Raw genomic sequence first — 25159 nt, 5'->3', positions numbered from 1 at the left:
AAAAATGAAAAAGCAAAGCTGAGTCACAAACTGAAATAAATAGGGTACCTGATAAGGTATGTGCTTCAGCGTCTGACCAAACAAAGAACAAAAATATTAATAAACACAAAGACAAGGAACAAACAAGCTAAACACAATAATACAAACCACAACATAAGGAAAACAAAAGAGGCAAGTAATAAGAATTATTGGATCATATTTCAACTGGAAATTAAATTTTTTTCCCACAGTTAGGTTGTTAAGGCATGGGAAAAGGTTTATTACTTAATATAGATTTTATTCAGAAACCTACATAGATACTTCTTTTAAAATTTGATACTTACAATGTCACTTTTTGCATAATAATCAGGAACAAATTCATCCTTACAATAACAATGATATGGAAAAATTATTATTATATTACTAATTCTCATATAAGATCTGGCAATTTAATGTTTGATATTATGAATAATGTTTATTCTGGAAAACTACAATCTGTTCAAAATGTAATTTAGGTAATTTTAAGCTACTTGTAATCAGATAAGTTTAATACAACTATCTGATTGGTATTATGGAAGAAATTGAATAAACCAATGGAAAAGGTACAAAATAAGACTTATCATAAATAAAACTATAATTAAAACAAATAGAAAAAATATATTTAATACCCGTAACCAATAAATAAACAATTAAATAAATGGAGAATGGAATGAAGATAATTATTAGAAAAAAGGCAATTTTAAAAGAAAAATGTCAAGCCAAGCTATCAGATAGAGTGTGTATTACCATTGACCATGCTCAATTAATAAGGGTTGTTAGTTAGGAAATGGTATAATTTGAGAATAAGCTATTGTGTTTACGAGCTCACCAGATGTCACCTAGGATATAATTTACCTAGCTGGTTGGTATATTTATTTGGAATCTTGAAAGTTAGTACTTTTTACAGATAGCTGATTGAGTTATCTGTGCGTATTCACATCTATGCAGGTATTTGGTAAGTTGTAAATAGTTTTAGTTATGCTAGTGTACAGTTGTGTGCTCACTGCCATCAATGTTACAACTGAGGTGTATGCTGAGACTTTTTGAGCTGTACAGTTTAATGCACTTTATGAATTTTTCAACTGACTGAATCCTTTGTAGATATTTCATGCTGATGAGGTGTTCTAAACTCAGCATTGCTGTCTTTGTATTAAAGGAGATCCAGGTTGCAGTTGCACCGCTAGCATTTCCGATTGTCCAACTTTTAATGGAAATTCATTAAAGCTATGTAACAACAGGATTTCAGTTAAAGAATACTTGTTTGTGAACAGATGACACAGACTTGCTTCATGACTTCATATGATGTTTCACACGTAAGACACATGATGCTTCACACGCATGACACACGTGATGCTTCACATGCATGACACATGTGATACTTCACACACAAATGACATATGTGACGCTTTACACGTATGACACATGTGATGTTTCACACACAAATGACACATGTGATGCTTTACACGTATGACACATGTGATGTTTCACATGCATGACACATGTGATACTTCACACACAAATGACACATGTGACGCTTTACACGTATGAATGACACGTGATGTTTCACACACAAATGACACATGTGATGCTTTAAACGTATGACACATGTGATGTTTCACACACAAATGACACATGTGATGCTTTACACGTATGACACATGTGATGTTTCACACACAAATGACACATGTGATGCTTTACACGTATGACACATGTGATGTTTCACACGTATGACACATATATGATGTTTCTGATATAGGACATGTTCGATGGTTTGTTAGTCATAACAAGTCAGCCGCAGCATGCAATGATGACTAAATAATTGCGAACATAATCTGCAATTCTGAAATATACAAACTAGAAACTTACTCATTCATAATGTAACCATTTTTCTTTCCCTAATTCATAACAACTTATTCTTGTTTAAAATTTTAAAATTATTCTTGAATTCTTTTCACTTTCTAAGTAAATAAGCTGTAATAATATATTTGTTATACATTGTTGTAGAGTTATACAGTTCCCAAACTTGTTACTTATATAATCAACTCTTGCAAAAGAGAAATTCTTCTTTCTGCAGGTGGCAACACTGCTAGTGAAATAGCCAAGCTCTTTGTCACTTCTCTCTGTTCACTCTCCTCAATGTACTCAGCATTACCCAGTCAATCTCCTGCTTGATTCACTGACTAGAAATCTCACTTTGAAACATCAAATATTCCATGCACCATTTGATAAAACAATTTTAAATTGTATACCACATTATTAATGTGGAGGTTGATATCAATATATACATTTCATCTATTATAAGAGCAACCACCCATTTTCTTCGAACACATAGAAGTACAGGAGACAATATTCAGAAGGTTTGACGGACTGGGCAGTTTACCATCTATAATTAAGGATATAATTTACATCTTTTTACACGTTACACTTTTATTGTGACTGTCTATTTTCTCATCCTCCAAATTCAAATTTACCGCGTTAACAATTATCACACTATTTTAACTCAAGTTCTTCTTACCTGAAGTACTAACAACATATGACGCATCTTAGCGGTAGAAATAGAGTTCATTTTCTACTAAATTATTGACATTTGAAGCTCCCCGAAAAGTTAGATTATTGAATATAGTGACAAGAATGATTGGAACGAAATTAGAGAAGGCTGTTGCTTAAAAGCAGCAAGAGGTGATGGATGGATGATGATGGCGGTGATGGTGGTGATGGCGGTGAGAAAGTACCTGTGATAAGGGGCTGTGGAGGAGTTTCTTCTGCTGGTCAAGAATCATGCAAAAAACAAGAGGCTGGTTAGCAAACAGAAAATCAAGAGACCCTAATTAAATGTGTCACTTAGTCAAGAATTCACAAAAATTCTTGTCTTAGATCAAAAAACAAAATAAAATACTGTTTTAACAACATTTTTAAAAACAAATGTGCTTTTGAAATTTGAAATCGAAAATTCCCAGTACATAATTAAAATTATTAGAATATTTTAGTAAAAACTCATGAATGAACCAAAGTTAATTTAAAATTTTAACCTCTAAGTAAACTTAGCTACTCCCAATCTAAACGTGGTTTCTAACAACAGAATTTCTCTAATTCAGAAACTATAAATAATCTTGTCAACAAATATTTAACATTTCCCTAGAGTGATGTTTTGTGATCCATTTTCACATCCACATCACTCAACAATTCAAAGTTAAAAAAATAGAGTGATTAATAAAAGGCAGATAAAATTTGGTAAATTTAATGTCGTAGTTGTCTTTTTAAGTGTTAAGATGTTAAAAAGAAAAGGGGTGTTCTAAAAGTGGGGGTAAAACTAATATCACATGCTAGGTCTCATCACACTCACTACATGGAAACAGAAGTGACAGGTAGCAAACAGAGCGTTTACTTACAAGGTTACACAGACATCAGGTTACACACAGTCCAGAAAAAATGTTGCTGTTTGTTTCTCAACATTTTGCACAACACTTTTTGCTCTGCGAATTTATATAAATGGTCAGAGTCTGACACTGGTTGTGAGGCTGCTGCCATCTATTGGCATTATAATAAATATTTGGACTGTTTGAATTATAGTGCATTGTTATAGCAGGTATATTATGTATAATCCCAAAATGTCTTACGGACTTTGTAAACTTTTTAAAATTCATAATATTTCAAAATCGCACAAATTTAACATACCTGATATCAAATTCCAATAAAAATCATAAATCAATTTTAAGAATAAACTAATTTTCCAAGGTAGAAAAAATTTTGATAGCGTAAATGTTTGAATTAGATAAAAAAAAACACAAAAACTTAATGTCTACTATTTTAAAACGCTGGATCCCATTTAAATTTATTAGAATCAATTGACTAAGAGCAATACAAATTCAATCTTTAGTTATATCTAATTTTACAAATAATATATTCAGGAACAATTTTTCTACCTTCATTTATTATATTACAAGCAATTTTTATTAAATCTTTTAGAGTATTTTCTCAGGAATCCAGCAGATGTTGGAGCAAAAACACTGGATTACTATAAAATTGATAATAACAATAAATTTTATCAGAGAAAATTTAATTTTTGTACAATGCAAGGTTTAGTACAGTACATGCAAATAAAGAGGCTAAAATAAGAAATAACTTAAATCAGAAATCGAATGATTAGAATTGAAAACAAACTGAATATTATAAATTCAAAATTATTCGGAAAGACTAATGTTTACATTTTCCAAATGGCTTCAACACCTCATTTTTATCCACAAGAGATAAAGATTTGTGGTTTTACTGCGGTCATTTACCATGACAAAAAAATTACTTGCTTCTACTATATAAAAACCCCCAAATATTGCCAGGGCCAGATAAGCGAAGTTCCAGATTATAGAGGGGGTACTGAACAGGAAATTTTAAATAACACTGATTTTCAAATATTATATATTTGAAAAATATTCAATTTCAAATATTAAACAGAATTTGCAATGCAATTATAAAGTGTTCAATAAATACCTTGATGGTTTTTCAGAAATATAAATTTAAAGAAGTAACAAAATATCAAATTAAAATGAAATCACAAAATTTTAATTGACTTTTTTTAATTTAAATTATATTTCCAATCAAGTTGTGTTTTGAATGTGGTTTTTTTGGATTTTTTATGAAATAACTATCATCATATGAAAACATGGACCATCTCTATTATTTTAAGTTCAGTGTTATACAATTTATTGTAATGAACTTTTACATGAAATCCTTTGAAAAGAAACTCCTGAGGAAATATTACTAAAAAAGCAGACATTTTTTACAGACCAGCGACACAATAAAACACTATCTAAATAGCACATAAAAATAAGCACACGTGTCACACCCCAGGGCATACGACTGTACCTTTACTGTACAGAATGGGTACATGGTCGGTAGCGAGGCGAGTCTTAGTCTTGATGCCAACCAAGAGAGGACTTCCGCGCCGTGTTGCCACACACTCGCCGGGGAAATGTTTGCTCTTGAAACACAATGCGAATGCTCCTTCCTGTACGTAAATAGCATACTACAATGTGTCTTCAGAAAGTAGATACAAAGATCGGTCAAACTTGTGCTATATTCTCTTTGAATTGGCATTTATTTTGTAAAAAGTATAGGAGGTTTATTTTAACATAACGCTTATTTGTTACATGACCAGAGTCCATGTCTGTTGAGACAGATCTAAAAAAAGTCGGCAATGTTTAAAACATGTTCTTTCCATCGTTTCAACATCAGAGACACCTAGACTAGAAAAGAGGCCTGTCTGGTTTCCAGTATAATCTAGTTGAAGAGGTGTTTTCATTGTCTCATTAGGTGCACAATCGTGTGCACTATAATACAGACACCATCCATTCTTTTCATTGATTTCACTAAGATTCAAGATATATCAGAATTTATTTAAAGCCATAGTTTAGTGAACAAAATATTACCAAATTTTGATTTTATCTAGGGGTTATGAACAAGCTGAGTTATACACGTAACAATTACTAAGTTATACAAGTACACAATTCATGTGTGCTGTTCTCTAATTAATACAACATATATGTTTTCTCTGGCAGATCCTACCTAAAGCTTATTCTAGAATAAGTTTGGAAACACAGTGAAAATGGTATAAAATAATTCAGATTATACTAGAACAACACTGTTTTCTGTGTGTTTTCAAAATAGTTGAAAAATTTACTAAATTACTTTTAATATTTTTGAATTTTGATATAAATATTTACAAGAAATTAAAATGTTTCTAAAATCAATGAACGGTGTTCTAAATTTTTATCCTTAACGAATAAACATCGTTTAAAACAAGACATCTAAAATTTTACTGATTAAAAAAAATAATTGAATAACTGATTTATTATGCACATTTATTATGCACAAAAGTAATTTTATATTTGTTGTTTGTGCACCTAAACAACGTACAAGTAAGAACGTACCAGTTGCTGGATGACTTGCTCCACCAGCTCTCTGAAGGAATACTCTGGATGTTGGGTGTAGATGTGATGTACCAACTTTGCAATCACTTCCGTGTCGGTTTCAGACTCAAACTGGTACCCCTTCTTCATCAGGAATAACTGCACAACCAAAAAACTAGCATTTTTCAAAAAGAAAAAATTTGTAAATCAGAAAACAAAACTCATTTATGGATTTAAAGTTAAAAATGCCTCTGAACACAAATGGATTTCTGAACGTGAGAGCCAAAGCTACCTTGACGTCCTTGTAATTGGTGACGATCCCGTTGTGTACAACCACAAACGAGTGGGTGGACTCCGAGCGCTGAGGGTGCGAGTTCACCTCACTCGGAACTCCGTGAGTGGCCCAACGGGTATGAGCGATACCAACATGGCAGGATGTGGTGCCCTCAAAGTCCAGTTTCCCCCTACCTGCAGAACAAATGCTTCATTCGTATGTACAGTTTCACTTCGACATACTGCAGTAATAAGTATTAGAACTGTATTTAATTTATTGCATATGCAGCTATTTTAATATCCGTATAATAGATTAATAACTTATACATACAATTTTGTTAATATTAAACTAGAGTAACTCTCTTGGCAAGTAAGTATTGATCACTTGTTTTGCTCTTTCTATTATGCTTGATGTCAAAAACAAATCAGCTGATATTAAGTTGGTTAGTGGATTGAAAATAAGTGCCTGAACAACATGTATGTTTTAGTAAGACATTTTTTTAACCCTAGAACTGGCAATGGTGTCACTCTGTACTGGCGGCTCTATTTTAACAGCCTCGCAAACGTTTCTTATAATGTATCACATTTCATAACTGTTAATCCAAATATAAATTATTATGTCAATGTATTCACAACTATATAGGAAGCATTATAATAACAATATCTTATTGTTTCCATGGAAATATATTTTTATTTTTTTTACAAAATTGTAAAAAAAATGTTTTTTGGAAATTTTTTTTTTAAATATTTTGTTGTGTAACTGCTTAGCAATAAGCTTTACATCAAAACCGTAAATGTATAACTTATTCGAAATTGTGTCCTGATTCCATAAATATATATTTATTGTAACTTTTACCTCAAAACGTATGTGTTACAAGGCTTTGTATGAAAAAGCACCCATATTTACTTATTTTCAAAAATGCGTACATTTCTAAATAAATATTATTGTTCTTGGGTAAACATAATCTCTTGACTGCATTTATACTTATATAAGTATGGCAGTTAAATCAAAAATAAACTCAAATAATAAATTTTAATCTTACCTTATTTACATATGTACAATATCAAAGTTTCATTTTTCACACAGCGTCACTAGATCCCGCCCTGCGAGTTCTCAAAGATCATTTGATCGGTCTCTAAAGTTTTCACCCATACTGAACAACTAAAACTATAACCTAAGAAAGCTAAAAAAACAATAATAACAACACCAAATACTATTGGATTCGTAACCTCAAACACAAAACCCGGCACTTTTTTACAGTTTCACAACAATGTGGTTGACCCGTACTACGTTCACGTCAGCTGTCCAAAAAAAAAAACGATGTTTTACGGTAAACAAAGAAGACATAAATCGAAGTAAGAACAGTAAATCGGTACTATATATCAAATCTTCCAGAATATATCAAATAAAAATCATTTATATGACCTTAATTGCCTACAATTTCAATAACTGTACATATCTACTTTGGCGATGAATATTCGTCGTTGCCAAATCGGACGGGCCTTTGGCGACAAAAATTCGTTTCATACCAGCTCTAGGGTTAATAAATAAAAGTCTTTTTGTAAGATAAGCATTGGAATTTCAAAAGCCCATGAGGCAGTGCTCCACAGGCTTAACATAAATGCAAAAAAAACTTAAAAACGTGTGGACAGAGACCAGCACAGAAAAACCTTTAAAAAATCAAGGGAAAACATTCCAAAGCATCTCTTTACAAGTCGCAAAAGCCCAAGAGAAACTTAAGAAACCTAAAATATCCTTACCAGCTAAAGTGGACCCATAGAAAAATCCACGATGAAACTAAGTCATGGACCCCCGCTACATGCTAAGCTAAAAGCAGAGGATGAAAGCTACTATGATTTCTTCCTCAAACACATTGATTTTTACAGAACACTTAAGACAGTACATCCTGACTGCTCACTTACTTTTTTAGACAATGCCAAAGTGAAAATCTTACATCCCTAACCAAACAAAAATAGGGAAAAACAAAAACTCAAAGCATAAAAAAAGTCCCAAATAAACTTTCCGTCTTACACCAAAATGTAGAGGGAATAAGTAAAAAATCAAACCGGCTAAATCACCTTATAGAAGAAACCAACCCCGACATAATCATAATTAGCGAGCATGGGCTTAAAAAAGATCAAATGGAAAACACCAGACTGCCTAAGTACTGCCTAAAAACACATTTCAGCCATGAAGACCATAGAAAGGGAGGTGTCGCCATTTTTGTCAAAGATGAACTAGCAACAGCTGCGCAACCCATAATCATAGAATACAACAAAGAGCTGACATGTGAGATGGGCATGATCAAAGTATCGCTAGGTAAAAGGCAGCTATACATCTTAGGTGTCTACAGAACCCCAGCAGGACAACTTGAAGAAGCTTTAACCTTACTCTCAGCAACAATTGAAGAAACGAGGGCTGAGAATCACCCGATTCTTGTTATGGGAGACATAAATGTTAATAGTCTGAAAAAAGACAGGGAGAATGATATGCTTAATGACACCCTAAGCAGCCACAACATCACTAGACTACCACTCCCTCCAACACGAGTTACCCCAACATCCAAGACATCTATAGATTTCATCTGTACAAATATGGTCTCGGATGAAATAACTACTAACGTCCATGCTGGAATTTCTGACCACTCAGCTCAAATCTGTGAAATAACACACGTACAACAACTCTAACAAAACAACAAAGTACAATGCGCAGAATATTAAACCAAAGAAACCTTAACTTACTAAAGGTTCAGTTGGAAAATGAAGACTGGCAAAATGTACACACACAGACTCAGCAGAAACAGCATACAAAAATCTTCTGTCAACAGTGGTAATCAACCTGAACTCAACCTGCCCTAGAAAAAATGTCCGCCCTAGGAGGAGGAAGGTGATGGTTTTTGCTGACGAAGAAACAAATTGCCTGAAACAAAACTATTTACAGTGTCTTCGAAAATATGAACTCACTGGAGCGCTATCAGATAAAAATGAAATGAGCAAGGCAAAGAAAGATTATGATATGAGGCTGAAATCAGTAAAGCACCAAGCATCAGCTGATCACATAGCAAACGCTGCAAATAAATCAAAGGCATTGTGGCAGGTCATAAATAGTGAGAGGAAGAACAATCAACCAAAAATATCAGAACCAAAAATTACTATAGGACAGGAAATCGTCACTAACCCCCACACAATTGCTAATCACTTTAACCAGTTTTTCACCAATATTGCAGAAATCACCCTAAAAAACCAGCCAAAAGTCACAAAACAACCTGCACCTCCACAAACCTCAGGTAATGATTTAACACAGCTACCTTTCACTGATAAACAAGAAATTGAAGAGATCATCGATAATCTTAAACCCAAAACCTCGTCAGGATTAGATGAAATTTCAGCAAAGATGCTGAAACACTGTAAGAAAGCTTTAACTCCACCACTAGTCAAAGTAACAAACTTATCCCTCGCTTATGGCCACTTTCCAGCCGCACTTAAACAAAGTAAAGTATAACCCAAGCTAAAAAGTGGAAACCAGACTGAAGCCAAAAACTACAGACCCATATCGTTAATCTCAACCTTCTCCAAAGTAATTGAGAAAATAGTTTTAAAAAGACTAATGGACCACTGTGAACATAACAGCCTGTTAACAGAAAGCCAACATGGCTTCATCAAGGGAAGATCCACAACATATGCCATAATCAAACTTGCGGAATTCATCATTGATAGCTTGGAAGAAAAAAATCTGGTTACTGGAATTATGTTGGATTTCAGCAAAGCTTTTGATTGCTTGGGACACGAACTGATCCTCAACAAACTTGAACAGCTTGGTGTGAAAGGCCAAGCCCACGCATGGTTCAAGAGTTATTTGGAAGGAAGAAGTCAGGTTGTTGAGATTCAAGACAAACAAAAAAACATACGCCAAGAAGTAAGATCAGACCCTTTACCCATTACAAGGGGTGTACCTCAGGGGTCGGTATTGGGACCAGTCCTATTCATTCTCCTGACAAATGACATGCCACAATATCTAGGAATGCACTGTACTCCCCTAATGTACGCTGATGATACGACACTTCTAGTCTCCGAGTCATCACCAAACAATGTGGCCATCAACTCTTACATTGCACTGAATAAGGCATATCAATACTGTCATGAAAACGACTTAGTTGTAAACGCTGAAAAAACCAAACAATTAGCTTTTGGGAGAAGACAGGAGGAAGTCCCAGAACTACCAGAAGTATCAATGGAAAGCCAGACCAAATTCCTAGGAATGACAATGCACTATCCTGAAACAATCATGTTGACGCACTCTCCAAAAAATTGAACTCCTGCTTGTACATTTTAAAAAGAGTAAACCTCGTCAGTGACGATGCCACAACAAAAACTGCCTACCATGCATTATTCGAGTCTCACTTACGATATGGCCTTGCAGTTTGGGGAGGCACAACAGCAGGAAACCTTAATCGAATTCTACTTCTCCAGAAGAGAGCAATCAGGATTATGGCCGGCCTTGGCCCAAGGGAGAGCTGCAGAAAGGTCTTCAAAACTACAAATGTGTTAACAATCATCTGCCTATACATAAAAGAAGTCATATTGTATGTAACGATTGAACAGCTTCAACGAGGCCTTGATATATACACACACACACACACACAACACTCGTCATGCATCAAACTTTCACCTCCCTCTACATCACACTGCATCATATGAGAGGAAACCATCCTATATGGGGAGGAAACTCTTTAACCTCCTACCAGAAGATCTAAAGATGCTGAATGTGAAGAAGTTGAAGACAGTTCTGACCAACTGGCTCATCGACCGACCATTTTACTCCATTGATGAGTTCCTGGACTGGAGGAAGAATGAAGAACACATTCACTGAAGGAAAATACCTATATAAAATTGACGCCTTTGCATTTCTCGATGTTATGTTAATAATAAAGAATTTGTCTATTGTCTATCTAAATAATTTATGATAATTTTAAATTTGTCTTATACTAAATAAGTAGAGATTATTTACAGTGGCATTATAAATAAAGTTTTATTATACATTATAAGTTTATTAATAAAAACAAAATATTTAAACAAACCTTTACGAAGCCAAATTTATGTAGCATTCATCTGAATAAAAGTAATTATCATCTAATTTATTTTCAAATATGACATGACTTTGTAGGTACATATTATGCTCTTCATATATAAGGAGTTCATTAAAATTACTTCCATCTAATTTGGTGATTTATCTCATAATTAAGGTTGGTGGAATGAAAGATAATGTGTTATATAATTCCTGTGTTAAAGTTTATCCTACTTTAACCCTTTTAGCGCCAAGCATATTGGGCAGGTCGAGTCACATAACGCCAGAGTTAATGGTGCGGGTTGTCCCGTTGGGAACCGCAGCATAGCTGCTGGGTGTGTCGCAGTTTAACGAATTATGACACACATAGATATAGATCGTTCTCATTTCACTAAATTTTATGATAAATTAATGATCTAGACCACATTTTTTTTGTTATTAATAGGAGAACAATGACATGTAATGGAATTTATGAAATTTTGATAGTTTAAAATTGTATACCTTTAGAAGTTAGACACTTTTTCTATTTTTTGTGTGTAAATTAAGAGCTAAATAAATGCCTGAAAAAAATATTTACTCAGCAAACCTCTGTATTATAGTGTAATATATTTAATTGAGAAAAACCTGTGAAAATTTCATAAAATAGTACTAAAAAATTACAGATTTATAGTAAACAAAGTACAAAACTGACTTTTACCATGAAAACCCATGTGTCGTTAGATAAAAAATTTTAGTATGTATTGTTATTTTGTTTGAATATTACATGAATGTCTATCCAGTGCTACTTGTTATAGTACATTTACATAAAATGCATAAATCAGTACAAATTTTATTGATATTAGCCAATAAATGGTTGTGTACTGCATGAAAATAGTGAGAGCCTAAATAAAGGCTCTTGGCGCTTAACGTCCAAACTTGTCCAAGCCTATAATATCAAAGCTCTTGGCGTTTCACCACCAACCTAGCTTAAGCCTAAATAAAGGCTCTTGGTGTTTTATGACTTAACAGGTTGAACCTATATATAGGCTCTTGGTTCTAAAAGGGTTAAATATCCATATGGTAAATTTAATAACTCTTGAACTTTTCAACTATAAGCAAGTTCCTTTTGTTTTGGGGGACTAAACATTGCTATGTAAAATGTATTTAAAATGTAAAAAGTTTAAGCAAGATTTTGATCATTGAAATTTTAAATAACAATGTAAATAAAGACAGTCTAAGTGTAATATAAACTTTTTAAATAACTCAATTTGTATGAAACAAATTATAATTTTGGGCTTTTAATTTTTATAAACATCTTCCAGCTACTACGGAAGTTATAATGCCTTCCAGGTATTACGGAAGTTATAGTACCTTCAGGTACTACAGAAGTTATAGTATTTTCTATGTGATACACATCTTAAACTAATGTAGTCGTGAAAATTGGTTCACTTCTTAATTCTGAATAGAGTAAGAGAAATGAATGGTTTCTTGAGTGATTTCATTACGAATCAGTGAATTCCAATTTCCTAAACTTTTTTTACCCTTAATGATTTTGTTAATAATGAACTGTAGTGATACATATTTATATAATTCCTATTTAAATTGTACTATAAGTCACAATAATATTGTTTTAATTTAAAATTTAGATAATTTAAACATTTTCTTCATATTACTTTTAAATGTTTAACAATCACTATTCTATGACTGGTTTACAACTACAATATAAGTTTAGTTGGTAATAAAATATTAATTAGTTATTATTTATAATTAAATAATTAACATGTTTATTAGTATAAATAATAATGGTATGTAACATTCTAGGGAAGAATTAGGTCCAAACAAACGGTCCTGATTTGATAACAGACGTGAGAAGTGATTTTGATTTTTAAATTCAATCTGACAACAATAGGGAAAGTGTTCCAGCATAGCCCTGGATATATACCTACATATGACTCACAACATGCTGTTTTCAAACCTTCACATTGAATGTTAATCTCCTTAAACAAAATTACTGAGCTCTTTCACTAATAAACATCATGGTAAAATTTTATGGACTGCAAACTTACGAGACATGATCTCATCTTCGAGAGCTTTGACTTTGCCACTCTTCTTGACGATGGCCACATCCTTGCCATCAGGAGAGTCGAGGGCAACACCTGTTACAAAACAATATTTTATTGTAAAGATTTAGTATTGTTATCAAACATTTCTGAAAATAAATGAAAAATTAAATAGCTTTACAGTTAGCTTCTCAATTTTCCTGTTAGTAGGCCTACACAAGTAGTTACAACATTAATTTTAAGTTTCCAGCATTACTATCGTTTGCTGCTTTCCAAACCCCCAAACAACATAATGCCAAGCTGTGTACTACATGTGTTATTTTGTCAAGTTCATTACCTTCACAGTTCCATTAAACAAGGATAAACACATTTACAAAGGGATTAAACAATTTCATTAAACAAGGATTTACAAGGATAAAAAAACCATGATAAGCCAAGATTAATTGTCACCCTGAATATATATATATATATATATATATATATATATATATATATATATATATATATCACCCTGAAAGAATTACACTTCTAATGATACGTGGCTGGGATGATAATGTAAGGCCACATGCAGAAGATACAGATTTATTTAATAATACTTTTCCTGATAGGAATTCTATTTAAAAGTCCACTTTGTGTCCACCATTGTTCTGGGGGTCATATTTGGTGAAGTTATATTCGGTAAGTGCTACTATGAGATTGATTGCAATAGGCTGATTTTGTATATAAAATCAATTTAACATAAAGTGGCATGGTCAGAAATAATGTCTTTTTTATCATTTACAGTGAAGATATTTCATTCAAGTCAGTAAATAATTCGTATAATCTAGACAGTTGATGTAACTGTCAGCTGAGTATAAGAGATACTCGTATTTCCAGGTATTCAATCTCCTCTCAAATAATTGTTCATCGGTCTTCTTCAGTTCTACAGGAAGAGCACTCTATAATTTAGCTGCAGCAACACGATGGGACAGGAAGGCTTCTTCGTGTCTTCATCATGTCTTGTGTTGTAACTTTGGTGTAATGATCCAGTTCCCATTATGTCTGGTGGATTATTCCTGATGTGGATGACGGGATTTAGAAATTCACTATAGCTAAGATTTTTGCTCTGTAAAGGTGTTGTTTTAAGGGTTTTTTTGTCAAAGTTATCAAACAATTTTAATGGCCCTCTTAAGAACTAGAACTTTCTGAACATTTCTCTTTGTTATATCTCCTCAAACTGCTATTCTCTATGTTAGTGAGATTCATACAGGACATTTAGCTGGTTTTAAATCACTTTTCATCCTTTCAATCACATGTAGTCATATGCTAAGCATGTTGTACAGCTTGTTAAACTGAAGGTCTGTGCAGACACAGTCAATAGAAGTACTGGATATGTGTTATTCTTGCAGGTGTTAAGTTGAGTATTTTGAATAATTATAGCTTGTATGCAAACCACTCATTGCAGAAAGTTAATTTTTTGTCTAAGATGTTATTGTTTATATCACTCTTTAGAACTTCATGATGAGATCTTTTCCATCAAAACTTCTGAGCCAGTTTCTAGATTTCCTGTTGTTCTCTAAACCCTGAATACATACTATAAAATAATGCTTATGGAAAAATTACGATCTTTCTTCCATTATCAACAATCATATTAATTTATTTATCATATTTAATTCATATTAGTTGGTAAGTTATCAAAGCGAGGTCTTCTCTTATAACGTTCCTTTGTTAATACAATATTATTGATAAGAATTAAATATATTTAATTTGAATTGTTGGATAATCTTTTTGGAAAATATTAGCTTTGAAATTTCTACCAAGAATTGTGTAGCAACAAACAACCAGTACACCTCAATTTATCATTTGATAATGAATTATTCAGAACCTCAATAGAATAATCTGGCGGACTTTAACAATATCGATGCAGATTAAGTTATTAATCTAGAATAAGTTATTACTCAAACATTTGTTATAATATCAGTTGTTAAAAAACAAAATGTGAAGTTAAAAAACATTTACGTGCAACAAATATTACAAATTCCTATGAGTTTTTAAGTAAAAAAAAAATAATCCGATGACTGACATAATTGTGTATTGTAATTAAAACGGTTGCTAAGAAATGGTTCAAGGCAATTCAACTAAAACATCTGGTAATTACTGGCAACAGGATCAAAAAGGACAGTTGCAAGGATTGGCAGGACTCCAGAGGGTGTGGTCTAGAGCTAAATGTCACAGGGGTAAAGTGGAGGTCAGACTCAAGGTCGTCTTCTGGCACTCACTTTCCTAGTGCTGGACTCTAGGCTACTGTTTTTGTTCGATGAAAGTAGAAAGTAGACCCTGAACGTTCGGTAACAAACAATACCACACAATTACATCTCTGACCACAAAAGATGAGAAAAACATGTTTTGTCTGTTCTTTTGCAAACTTGGTTTCATCAATGTTTTTTTTTATATACTTCTTCAAGAAAAAAGAATAAATTTTTGTAAACCTAAACTTTGTTATATACACATTTTCTTCTTAACACATAACATTACCAAAACATTTCTACTTATATTAAAGTAAATATTACAAAATTAATGAATAAAAACACTTATTTTTAGGAAAGACAAAGACAAATGCCCTAACTTCACCTCAACAAATAAACACATATTCCATTTTTCACATTTATGTATTACTACAAAGCCGCAAGTTTCTAACAAATTTAGAGCCTACATATATCTATAGGTTTGAAACGCATGAATTGTAGCCAGAGATTTGCTACTATTGCACTCTGGCTATACTGTTGAATTAAACAAGTAACAAGTATGTTGCATGAGACATAGAGTACATCTACTTTGAAAGAGTAGTCTACCTAAGATGATAATTTTCTTATTAAATAGCCTATGACTATTTTGGTTAGACTATAAAGTTACATCTTCAAAACAAAACAATATGGTTTAAATGATATAAACTAAGCTGTGTAACAAAATGCATTGACTGTTTCTTCTGCTCAGACTGTTTTCATGAATATCCCAGGAAAAAGTTTCTACAACTACTTGGAAAAGGGCAAAACAAACACAGTTTTATGTTATGCATAAATTGGATTGATTACAAAGGTATGCAAGAAAAATATCCGTGGCCCATGAAATTGGCTTTTCTATTACTAAAACAAAACACACCATCTTAATTCTCTGGAGATGTGTCCCAACACTGAAGAAGACTTTTAACAGTTCTCTCAAAGCTCTTTCAATAAAACAATACGGTAGGCAGAAAGTTTTGTTTTCAAAAAAGAAGGAAATTGGGGAAATATATTGCTAAATTGTGGACTTTTACATTTTAATTGTTCAAATAAGTGTTTAACACAGATTCATTATTCAACATGGCTGAAAACTGATGTCAAGGTTTTACAAAACATGATAGTAACTGAGGATGAGTATTCTCATCTCTCAAGTAACAGCCAAATATACAACAGCCAATATACAAAGAAATATATCACACAGTTAGATATATCAAGAGCTCAAAATAAATATACTACATACTATAAAATACTACTTCATTAATAAGAAATGGGCATTATTAAGGGAAATGTAGTGAATTTATCTGAAAACTATTTGTTAATCTTATTTTATTGTGTGCTTTATAAAAAGGTATAGGAAGTAAAGATGCGAGCAGTCAAATGCATAAACACATGCATAAGGAGTGAAGAGATAAGCAGTGAAATGCATAAAAAGTACACAGCGGGGAAGAGATGAGAAGTCAAATGCATACACATGGAGTGAAGAGATAAGCGGCTAAATACATATAAACACACAAGGAGATGATGTATGCAACACACAAGATGAGATGTCAAATGCACATAAACACACAGGGAGTAAAGAGATGAGTAGTCAAATGCATACACATGGAGTGAAGAGATAAGCGGCTAAATACATATAAACACACAAGGAGATGATGTATGCAACACACAAGATGAGATGTCAAATGCACATAAACACACAGGGAGTAAAGAGATGAGTAGTCAAATGCATACACATGGAGTGAAGAGATAAGCGGCTAAATACATATAAACACACAAGGAGATGATGTATGCAACACACAAGATGAGATGTCAAATGCACATAAACACACAGGGAGTAAAGAGATGAGCTGTCAAATGCATAAACACATAAACAGGAAGTGAAGAGTTGAGCTGTAAAAAGTCCAAAACATACACATAACATACCAAGAATGAATAGATGAATAGTTGAAAGAGTTTGTAAACAGCCTAATTGTGAATTACAATGCTTCTTAATGAATAACCGTCTGCTGCCAATGATAGGTTCTGCTTGTAAATTACAGTGGTTCCACCTTGCCTATGTTCTCTAAAAGGGGTTTGTTGTTTAATTTAATATTTGTTTACTTGTATACATTTTAAAATTAAAACAAACTTTTGTTTGACAATGGAAAAATACTCCCAGATACTATGCATTGTTAGTACAACTTACTATGGGTTATGGACTTTAACAAAATATCAGTTTTCAATTAGCAATGCTACAATAGAAAGGCCATATTTTGTGGAGATAATCAAATTCAGGCCAAATATAAATGATATAGGGTAAAATTAGTGTTTTTCCATTAATCTGTTCCACTCAGTAGACCATGCATATAGCCATGTATTATAAGATAACACAGCCTGTTTTAAGCACAAGGACAGGAAATTCCCAACAAATACATGCAACGTCACAGTAAAAAACAAGATCTTATCTCATATCTACGTTGTTATACAGCTGTTTGGTTGACTACCTCTCAACTTATCTGCATTGTACCTTAATATCAGAGCACAGATACCAGATCACTTTAAAGCACTAATGCTAAAAGTATGGAGCAAATCTTAGTCAATAAATCTATACGAATTTACTGTGAATGTTTTTGTTCATCTGAGATTTGAGTCATTCAAATTTTATTTTGCACGATTTGCTAAATAAAATAGGAACGATAATGGCAAAGAAATGAAAAACGTACCAGCAGAATCATATCCTCTATACTCCAACCTCTTCAACCCATTCACGAGAAGTTCAAGAATCTCCTTCCTGGTCTTGGGTGTCAGGTAATTCAGGTAGGCAAAGATTCCTGTAAAATAAGTTTACATTTTTAATATGAAATGATTACTCTCTTTCTATAGTCTAATAGTTTTGCGATTAGTTCTTATCCGCTGCTCTGGCCTTACAAAACCAGTTAGTACGTCAAGTTCAACATTTTGCCAAAAGAGAATAAAAACGAGCAGACAAGGTGAACCGGTAAGTGGGCCGGACAACAGAGCCAACAGAAACCGGTCCGGGCAGCCCGGTAAACAACCGGTGAAAGTTGATAAAAATAAATGATCGGACACAAATGTTATCCAATCAAGAGGTCCAGCAGGATGGTGTGAAGTAACTCCTCATTACCAGTTGTGAAACGTGTCTGCTTTATGGGACACATGTTCAAAAGATGGAGAGAAAATCATTTAAGCTAACAGAAGATTTTATCACAAAAAAGAATTTGATTTTTTTTCTTCAGATTCATCCAAAACATTATATATAGGTTTACATACTACATTTTATTAAAATTTAGCATTAACTCATATTTTACAATAATATTCGTTTATGAATACATATTTTAACCAGAACTGTATTTAGTCAGTTTTTTCAACTTACATTATGAACAGCTATAGTGAGAAATCCATACCACACTAACCCTAGTTCTTGCATCTATTTAAGAAGTTGCGACTTATTCTGTAACACTTTGATTTCAAACATACAGCCACATAAAGGTGATGCCACACTAGTATGGGCTACTTCATCAAGAATGTCACTTATAGTGGGCTTACTTCATCAAGAATGTCACTTATTTTGAATTGACGTTTCAAGTTAAGGTGCATTTGACTAACAGACCTCACAAATGGTAAAATCATACTTATTAAGAACCTGCATGTAAACAGAACACGAAACTCACAAAAAATAATTGACCTGTTCAAATACTTTTGCCCACTACTACTTATTAATTCTCCTATTGCATCGTTACTTACAAGATCTTCACAAATATACTAGTGCAGTCATAAGTAAATAATGAAATATTACATAATACTTTCACCAAGTTTTAAAAAGGTCAAATAGTAACACATTACAAAAGAAAAATTTAAATATTTCGAAGACAATAATTATTATACAAAGAGGATTAGGTAACAAGAAAAATCTCAGAAAATTCCAAAGTCTCAAAATGTAATAATTCTGATAGCTCAAATACCTCTTGATCACAGACCCATTCTATTATTTTCATTCAAAGCATATTTTTACAGAATAGACATCTCAGTTACCTTGACATTAGACCCTCTCTCAGTTTATCATATTGAATTTGAAATTTTAAAATTGAACATAATCTGAAATCTGACCATTGATATTTCTAAATGTCAAAGTGAAAAATGTGACAATTTTACAAACTTTGATATTTTAAAATGTCTTTGGTAGTTACAAAAAAACAATTGCCCAGTGTTTTTAAATGGCACTAGTCAATAATTAATTCACATTTTACTTAAAATATGAGTTTAATCAAAACATTAATACACAATTTGGTACTTCACATTGCCGCCAGAGAAATGAACGGATAGTGAATCGCTCAAAGATTGCTGGGTTATTCCCTCGGTCAATGATGTAACATATATTACATTGGCCCTAACATCAACTGTTGGACAGACTAACCAAACGTACCGAAGACTAAAGTGAATAAGAAAGCCACAGTGAGTTCTTTGCCAAAGAATTAACATGCGAGGCTGTACCCTGCATGCTGGTATAGGAGAGAGGACAATAACCTCAAGTCATAGGGTTACGATACAGAGTCTGAAATGTAGATCTCAACAACTAAATATGAAAAACTACAGTTTTGAAGTGTAAAAATGTAACAATCTATGGACTATCATGAAACTAATAATTAAAACACAATTATTATTCACTTAAAATTCAAATTTGTCTACACTTTAAGCACCAAGTTGTACAGTACAGGGTGTATGCAAAAATATTTAGCATTTGAATTGGGCTCATAAGCAATGAATTTAAATATGGATTAAAATATTTTTTTCTTAGGTTCTCTCTTCACTTAATTTATATTTGTATTAATAGTATTAATAGAAGACTCAGCAACTGTTTTCCAGGACATGTTTGATTAATACTATATGTGTGACATTTGATGAGGAGGAAACTACCTGCATAACAAGACAGTTTAAAATAAGACTGAAATGCCAGATTCTGATAATGGTAATCGAGATAATGAGATAGTTGGAGGAAAAGACTTCCCTTTCACCTTCTCTAAATGCTACGAAGAGCCAACCAATACATAACTCTGCTGACATTTTGTTTACAGTCTGTTATAAAGCTGTCAAGTATTTACTGAACTCTACTAACCAATCCCAATGGTATTAGTACAAAAAACACTTGCATTATTTCTACCAACCGTATTTACACACTTACTATGTCTGATAATGAATGTATATATTACATCAGAAATCAATGATATATATATATATATATATATATATATATATATATATTTTTCATAATATAACATTAACTGTCTGCCTCTCTAGAAATACATTGGGAGTGCCGATGGCCGAGTGGTCTAAGACGAGTGGACTTTGATTCTGAGTTAGAGATAGCGCAGGTTCAAAAATCCTGTCTGTGACAGTTGCACTTTTTATCAGTACTATCGACCTTGTACTGTATCGACTCTCCCCCTTATTCTGTTTGATAAGATCCTCGCACAGGCCAGTGGCCCATGAGGTCGAGCAGAATAAGGCATAGAGGGAGATCGGCTACTCCTTTATAAAAAAAAAAAAAAAACAATATGACAATTACAATTGGATAGCGTATAAACCCCAACATATAAATGATACCAAGTATCCTAGAAATAATTACGAATCAAAATGGCTTGATATAAACTGTTCAGTAATTAGCAGAACAATCATTCAATGAAATTAACACACACCACACAAATTATTTTCTTTCAATTGCAGCTAAAATAGCCAAATCTGGTGAATGGATACCTCATTTCTTCCCAATTTCTATAAATATACAAAATTTTAGTTATAAAACAACTTTTTGCTATCGATAATTTATTAACAACTAGCAATAGGAAAATGCATTCATTAGGAAAACTGACACAAACTTTCCATTTTTCTTTTCAAAGAATAAAAATTCAATGAGTATAACTGTTAAAAAGATTAAAAACATTCCTTCATTTTTTCAAATCAATTTACTAGCAATTAAAATTTGTTTGTTTCAGTGAAAACCTCTAAAAACACAGAAGTTAATTTAGTGAAGAATTAAATGAACAATCTTCCTTCTAAGTGTTTCTCTAGAACAGACGGGAAGTGCATCAACAGGGTGAAATTATAAGTTGGCTTGATATTGAACGTTGTGAAGGCCTATCCTGCAATCCTTGCACACCGTTACAGATAGAGTTACCGCCACCGGTTAGCCTTGATGTAACGGTAGCGCAGCCAACACAGGCATGTCGCCTGTTGCTTGCCACAGTCCCTGCAAGGCATCAAAGTTCTTACTGGCAACAAAGCAGTCACACAAAAAAGACATTGTTTCCATTCCTACTTGGATAATTCTACTGTCGTTTTCATGCCTGACAGTTTTCACACATTAAGAGTATTAATTATGCTAAGTTCTCAAACAAAATCTTGAAAAACAATCTTGTCATCTGACACCATACACAAAAGCCAAAAGGCAATGTGTTTAAGGTTTATTTCCTACATCAGACTTGAAATGAATTCAACATCAGAGATATGTTTAATACTCAAGCTGTACATTCCAAAACAAACCCATTTATTAGTTACTTTCCTATTTACAAAAAAAGTAATAAATGAAGATCATAAACATTGTGTGTTTTAGGTCCAACTGTTTTTATATCCAAGTTGCTACAAAATATTTGCAACAAGCAACAGGCCAATGGTCACTTTATGATTAGAAAATGCTTACTGGATTGCTGACACTACAATAAGTAATCATCAGATTAATCTCAAAGTCAGTAGAATTCTCTGAAACAGAGTTAGTGTTCGTTGAAAATGCAATGTGTTTAAATTTTGCTTTAAATTTGTATTTTCATACATTTTTTTGTATATGCATGGCATAAGTGATTTAAAGTGGATCTGATATAGTTAACCATACATTTTAAAGTATATACTCCCAAGTATATAATAAAAAATAGTAATAACAACTTACTGCCTGTCAAATTTATAGATGTAAAAATTTATAATTTATAAATTATCAATATATTACTCTGATTAGTCACAAAAGATTTAACAAAAGTGTTTTTAACACTAAATTGTTTTCTTCATTCAAACCACAACATATAATTTCAAAAACATTGCATTTACCTTGCCATAGTAATCAAAAAGACGCAATATCTGGTAATTAAGTACTTGTGGTTGTAAATAACAAAGTAAGTTAACATATTGCCAGTGGCAGATGCCTTAGGGCATGTTGAGTATTAAAAGTACTCAGTGTAGAGCCGCAGCAAAGATGTAAAGAACTAACAAGCAATCAAAATCACTCGGGAAGTGAATTTTAAGCCAATCTGAACAATTTAAAAAGATGTACAGTGAAGAAAACAAGTTTTCATACAAATTCTTGCCAACAACTTGAAAAATTGAAAATATTTCTATTAAAACATACATTAGTATCCATGTTTTAGTATTTTTTTGTAACATTTGACTATTTTAGTTATATAAAAAATTGTTTGAAATTATAACAGCAACTTTATTTTTCACTATAAATGGAACATATGTAAATAGTATGGTGGTATAAAATTACACACAAGTATTTTGTGGAACCATTTTGGAACCTATCTCCAATCACAGAAAACAGTCGTAACCAAACAAATGAATACATTTTAGCCAAATTTTTAGGCACATAGTACTGATTAACCAAATGTGGCTTGATATTAAATTTTGTTTAGTGTTTTGAAATATCTTAAATGATATTCATTAAATTTCCTCTCCTTAAAACTTATAAAATGTCCAACAAAATTTTACAAACAGCATCTTTCTAACATTGTATGTTTTAGTGTGTTTTTTTTTTTATTTTTAAGAACAATATATTATTTATATTATTTAAAAAAATTAAGTTTATCTTCTAAAAATCAAAATATTTTAAGAGTTTAGTAATTTTGATTAAATTTTCACTATTTACAAACCACTAAAAAACTAAAATAATAGCACCTACACACATATTCCTTACTTTTATCATTATTTATTTTTAAATGTAACGTTTGTAACCACCAAAATTATTTTCAGCCCACCATATTTTTTTAAGTATAACTTAGCACAAACTAATTACAAATGGTAATAATTTTGCTCCATATGGTAGTTCAAGGAAAAGTTTAATATTGGCTTAAGGTTTAATTCACACATAAAGTTACAAAAGAAGTTTATCTTCACTCAATGATAACAGAGTGCTTAAACTGAAGTGTATAAAAGAAAAAAAATTGAAGTGTATAATTAACGTGTCAACTTTCAGTAGTGTTTCCAGATAAGCAATAGGCTGGGTTATATAGTCTTCTCCCACAACACTGATGTTTACAAAGATCAGTTATCCATTTTAGTTTGGAAATAGAGTGATCTACTCCTCAGAAAGTTATGATCAGATAACCTACAAAATGAGACTCTGATAATCCAAGATTAAATTATAAGTCAAAATTTGTTTGTTGTATTATGTAACCATCATATAATTGAGGTACACTCCGTTGAATTAGATGTACACTATATTGCAAAATGACCTTGAAACAAAAAATCCCGTTCAAAGATAAAAGATGGAATCTATGAGGTATTTACGTTTAAAACTTAAAATTACTCATCCAAGGTTCCAGAAACAAGTTATTGTATTTTAATTGTGACCTTGTTATGAGTAACTCCAGCCTACGGTTACCTAAGGGCATATTGAAATCTCAAGACAGGAAACATTAACGACCTTGGAGATTGAAATAATGAAGTGTACAGTGGTGGATACTGTAGTAATGGAATAGGTAGTCTTCCTTGTACAAGGAAGGTCAGTCATCATCAATATAGTGCCAATGATTAGAACTTTAAAATCAATTTGTTCTTTTGACTAAAAATAATCCTATTTGGAGAGCAACTGGAATGCATCATTTGGAATATACGCTATTTCAATTAAGGGTTGGCCAGTTCTGATGACAATCTTTATCATTTTTATATAAGAAACTATGTTAAATTATAAAACATTTTACTCCATTAAATTTGATTGTAGAATCTAGTGAAATATAGTTAAATGAACTTGAAGTACATGAATACAGTATGTAAAATTCATACAATTTACATTACACTTCTAGCAACAATAAGGGAATTAAATGGTTCACAATTTTTTCCTGAAGGGCTGAAATATTTTAAGATTATATCATTTGCATAAAGTGGCAAAAATGAGTTTAAAATAGTTATTGTTTTAGTGTTTTAGTGTCAGCTAGTTTAGTGTTTAGCAATGTTGCAACATTTTTAAAAAGGATTCAGTAATACCTTGAGTCCTGTTTATGGTACTTTGTTCAATGTGGCTTTAACAGGTAAACTTCATAAGTCAGATAGCATGAGCCTTACATGGGTCACAGTTTACTTCTGGAGTATTCTGTAACTTATAAAAGGATTTTGATTGGGTACATTGTGATCTGCTACGGCACCAACTAGGTGATTTGGGTGTTAGGGATAACGCTTGATTTGCTCTGTTTATACCTGAACTGTCCTAAACAGCATACAAAAATAACTGTAGATAATATTACATATTACTGTAGCTGAAGTCAGACTGTTTGGAGTTCCACAAGGATCTATATTAAGCCCTCTCTTGTTTGTAACTTATATCAAGGATTTAGGCTAAGAAATCCC

General features: G+C 32.3%; 1 protein-coding gene across 11 annotated transcripts in view; it reads right to left on the bottom strand.

Annotated features, from left to right (window-relative positions):
• LOC124359036 (glutamine--fructose-6-phosphate aminotransferase [isomerizing] 2-like) overlaps positions 1-25159 on the bottom strand; it is a 73830-nt gene that overhangs the window by 36265 nt on the left and 12406 nt on the right. For 4 of the 11 annotated variants that reach the window (XM_046811391.1, XM_046811387.1, XM_046811395.1 and 1 more), the window contains exons 2-8: positions 18259-18366; positions 13305-13394; positions 6214-6389; positions 5943-6080; positions 4879-5020; positions 2751-2783; positions 49-72 (exon numbers count right to left, since the gene is read on the bottom strand). In XM_046811391.1, the coding sequence (XP_046667347.1) occupies positions 49-72; positions 2751-2783; positions 4879-5020; positions 5943-6080; positions 6214-6389; positions 13305-13394; positions 18259-18366 (711 nt within the window). The remainder of the gene's footprint in view (positions 1-48; positions 73-2750; positions 2784-4878; positions 5021-5942; positions 6081-6213; positions 6390-13304; positions 13395-18258; positions 18367-25159) is intronic. The other 7 variants (XM_046811397.1, XM_046811392.1, XM_046811398.1 and 4 more) reach the window with 5 other exon arrangements.

This window comes from Homalodisca vitripennis, chromosome 4, assembly GCF_021130785.1.
Source record: "Homalodisca vitripennis isolate AUS2020 chromosome 4, UT_GWSS_2.1, whole genome shotgun sequence".
In the NCBI taxonomy this organism is placed as follows: Eukaryota; Metazoa; Arthropoda; class Insecta; order Hemiptera; family Cicadellidae; genus Homalodisca; species Homalodisca vitripennis.
The sequence above is the reverse complement of the archived record's forward strand: the minus strand, read 5'-3'. Positions and strand labels throughout refer to the sequence as shown.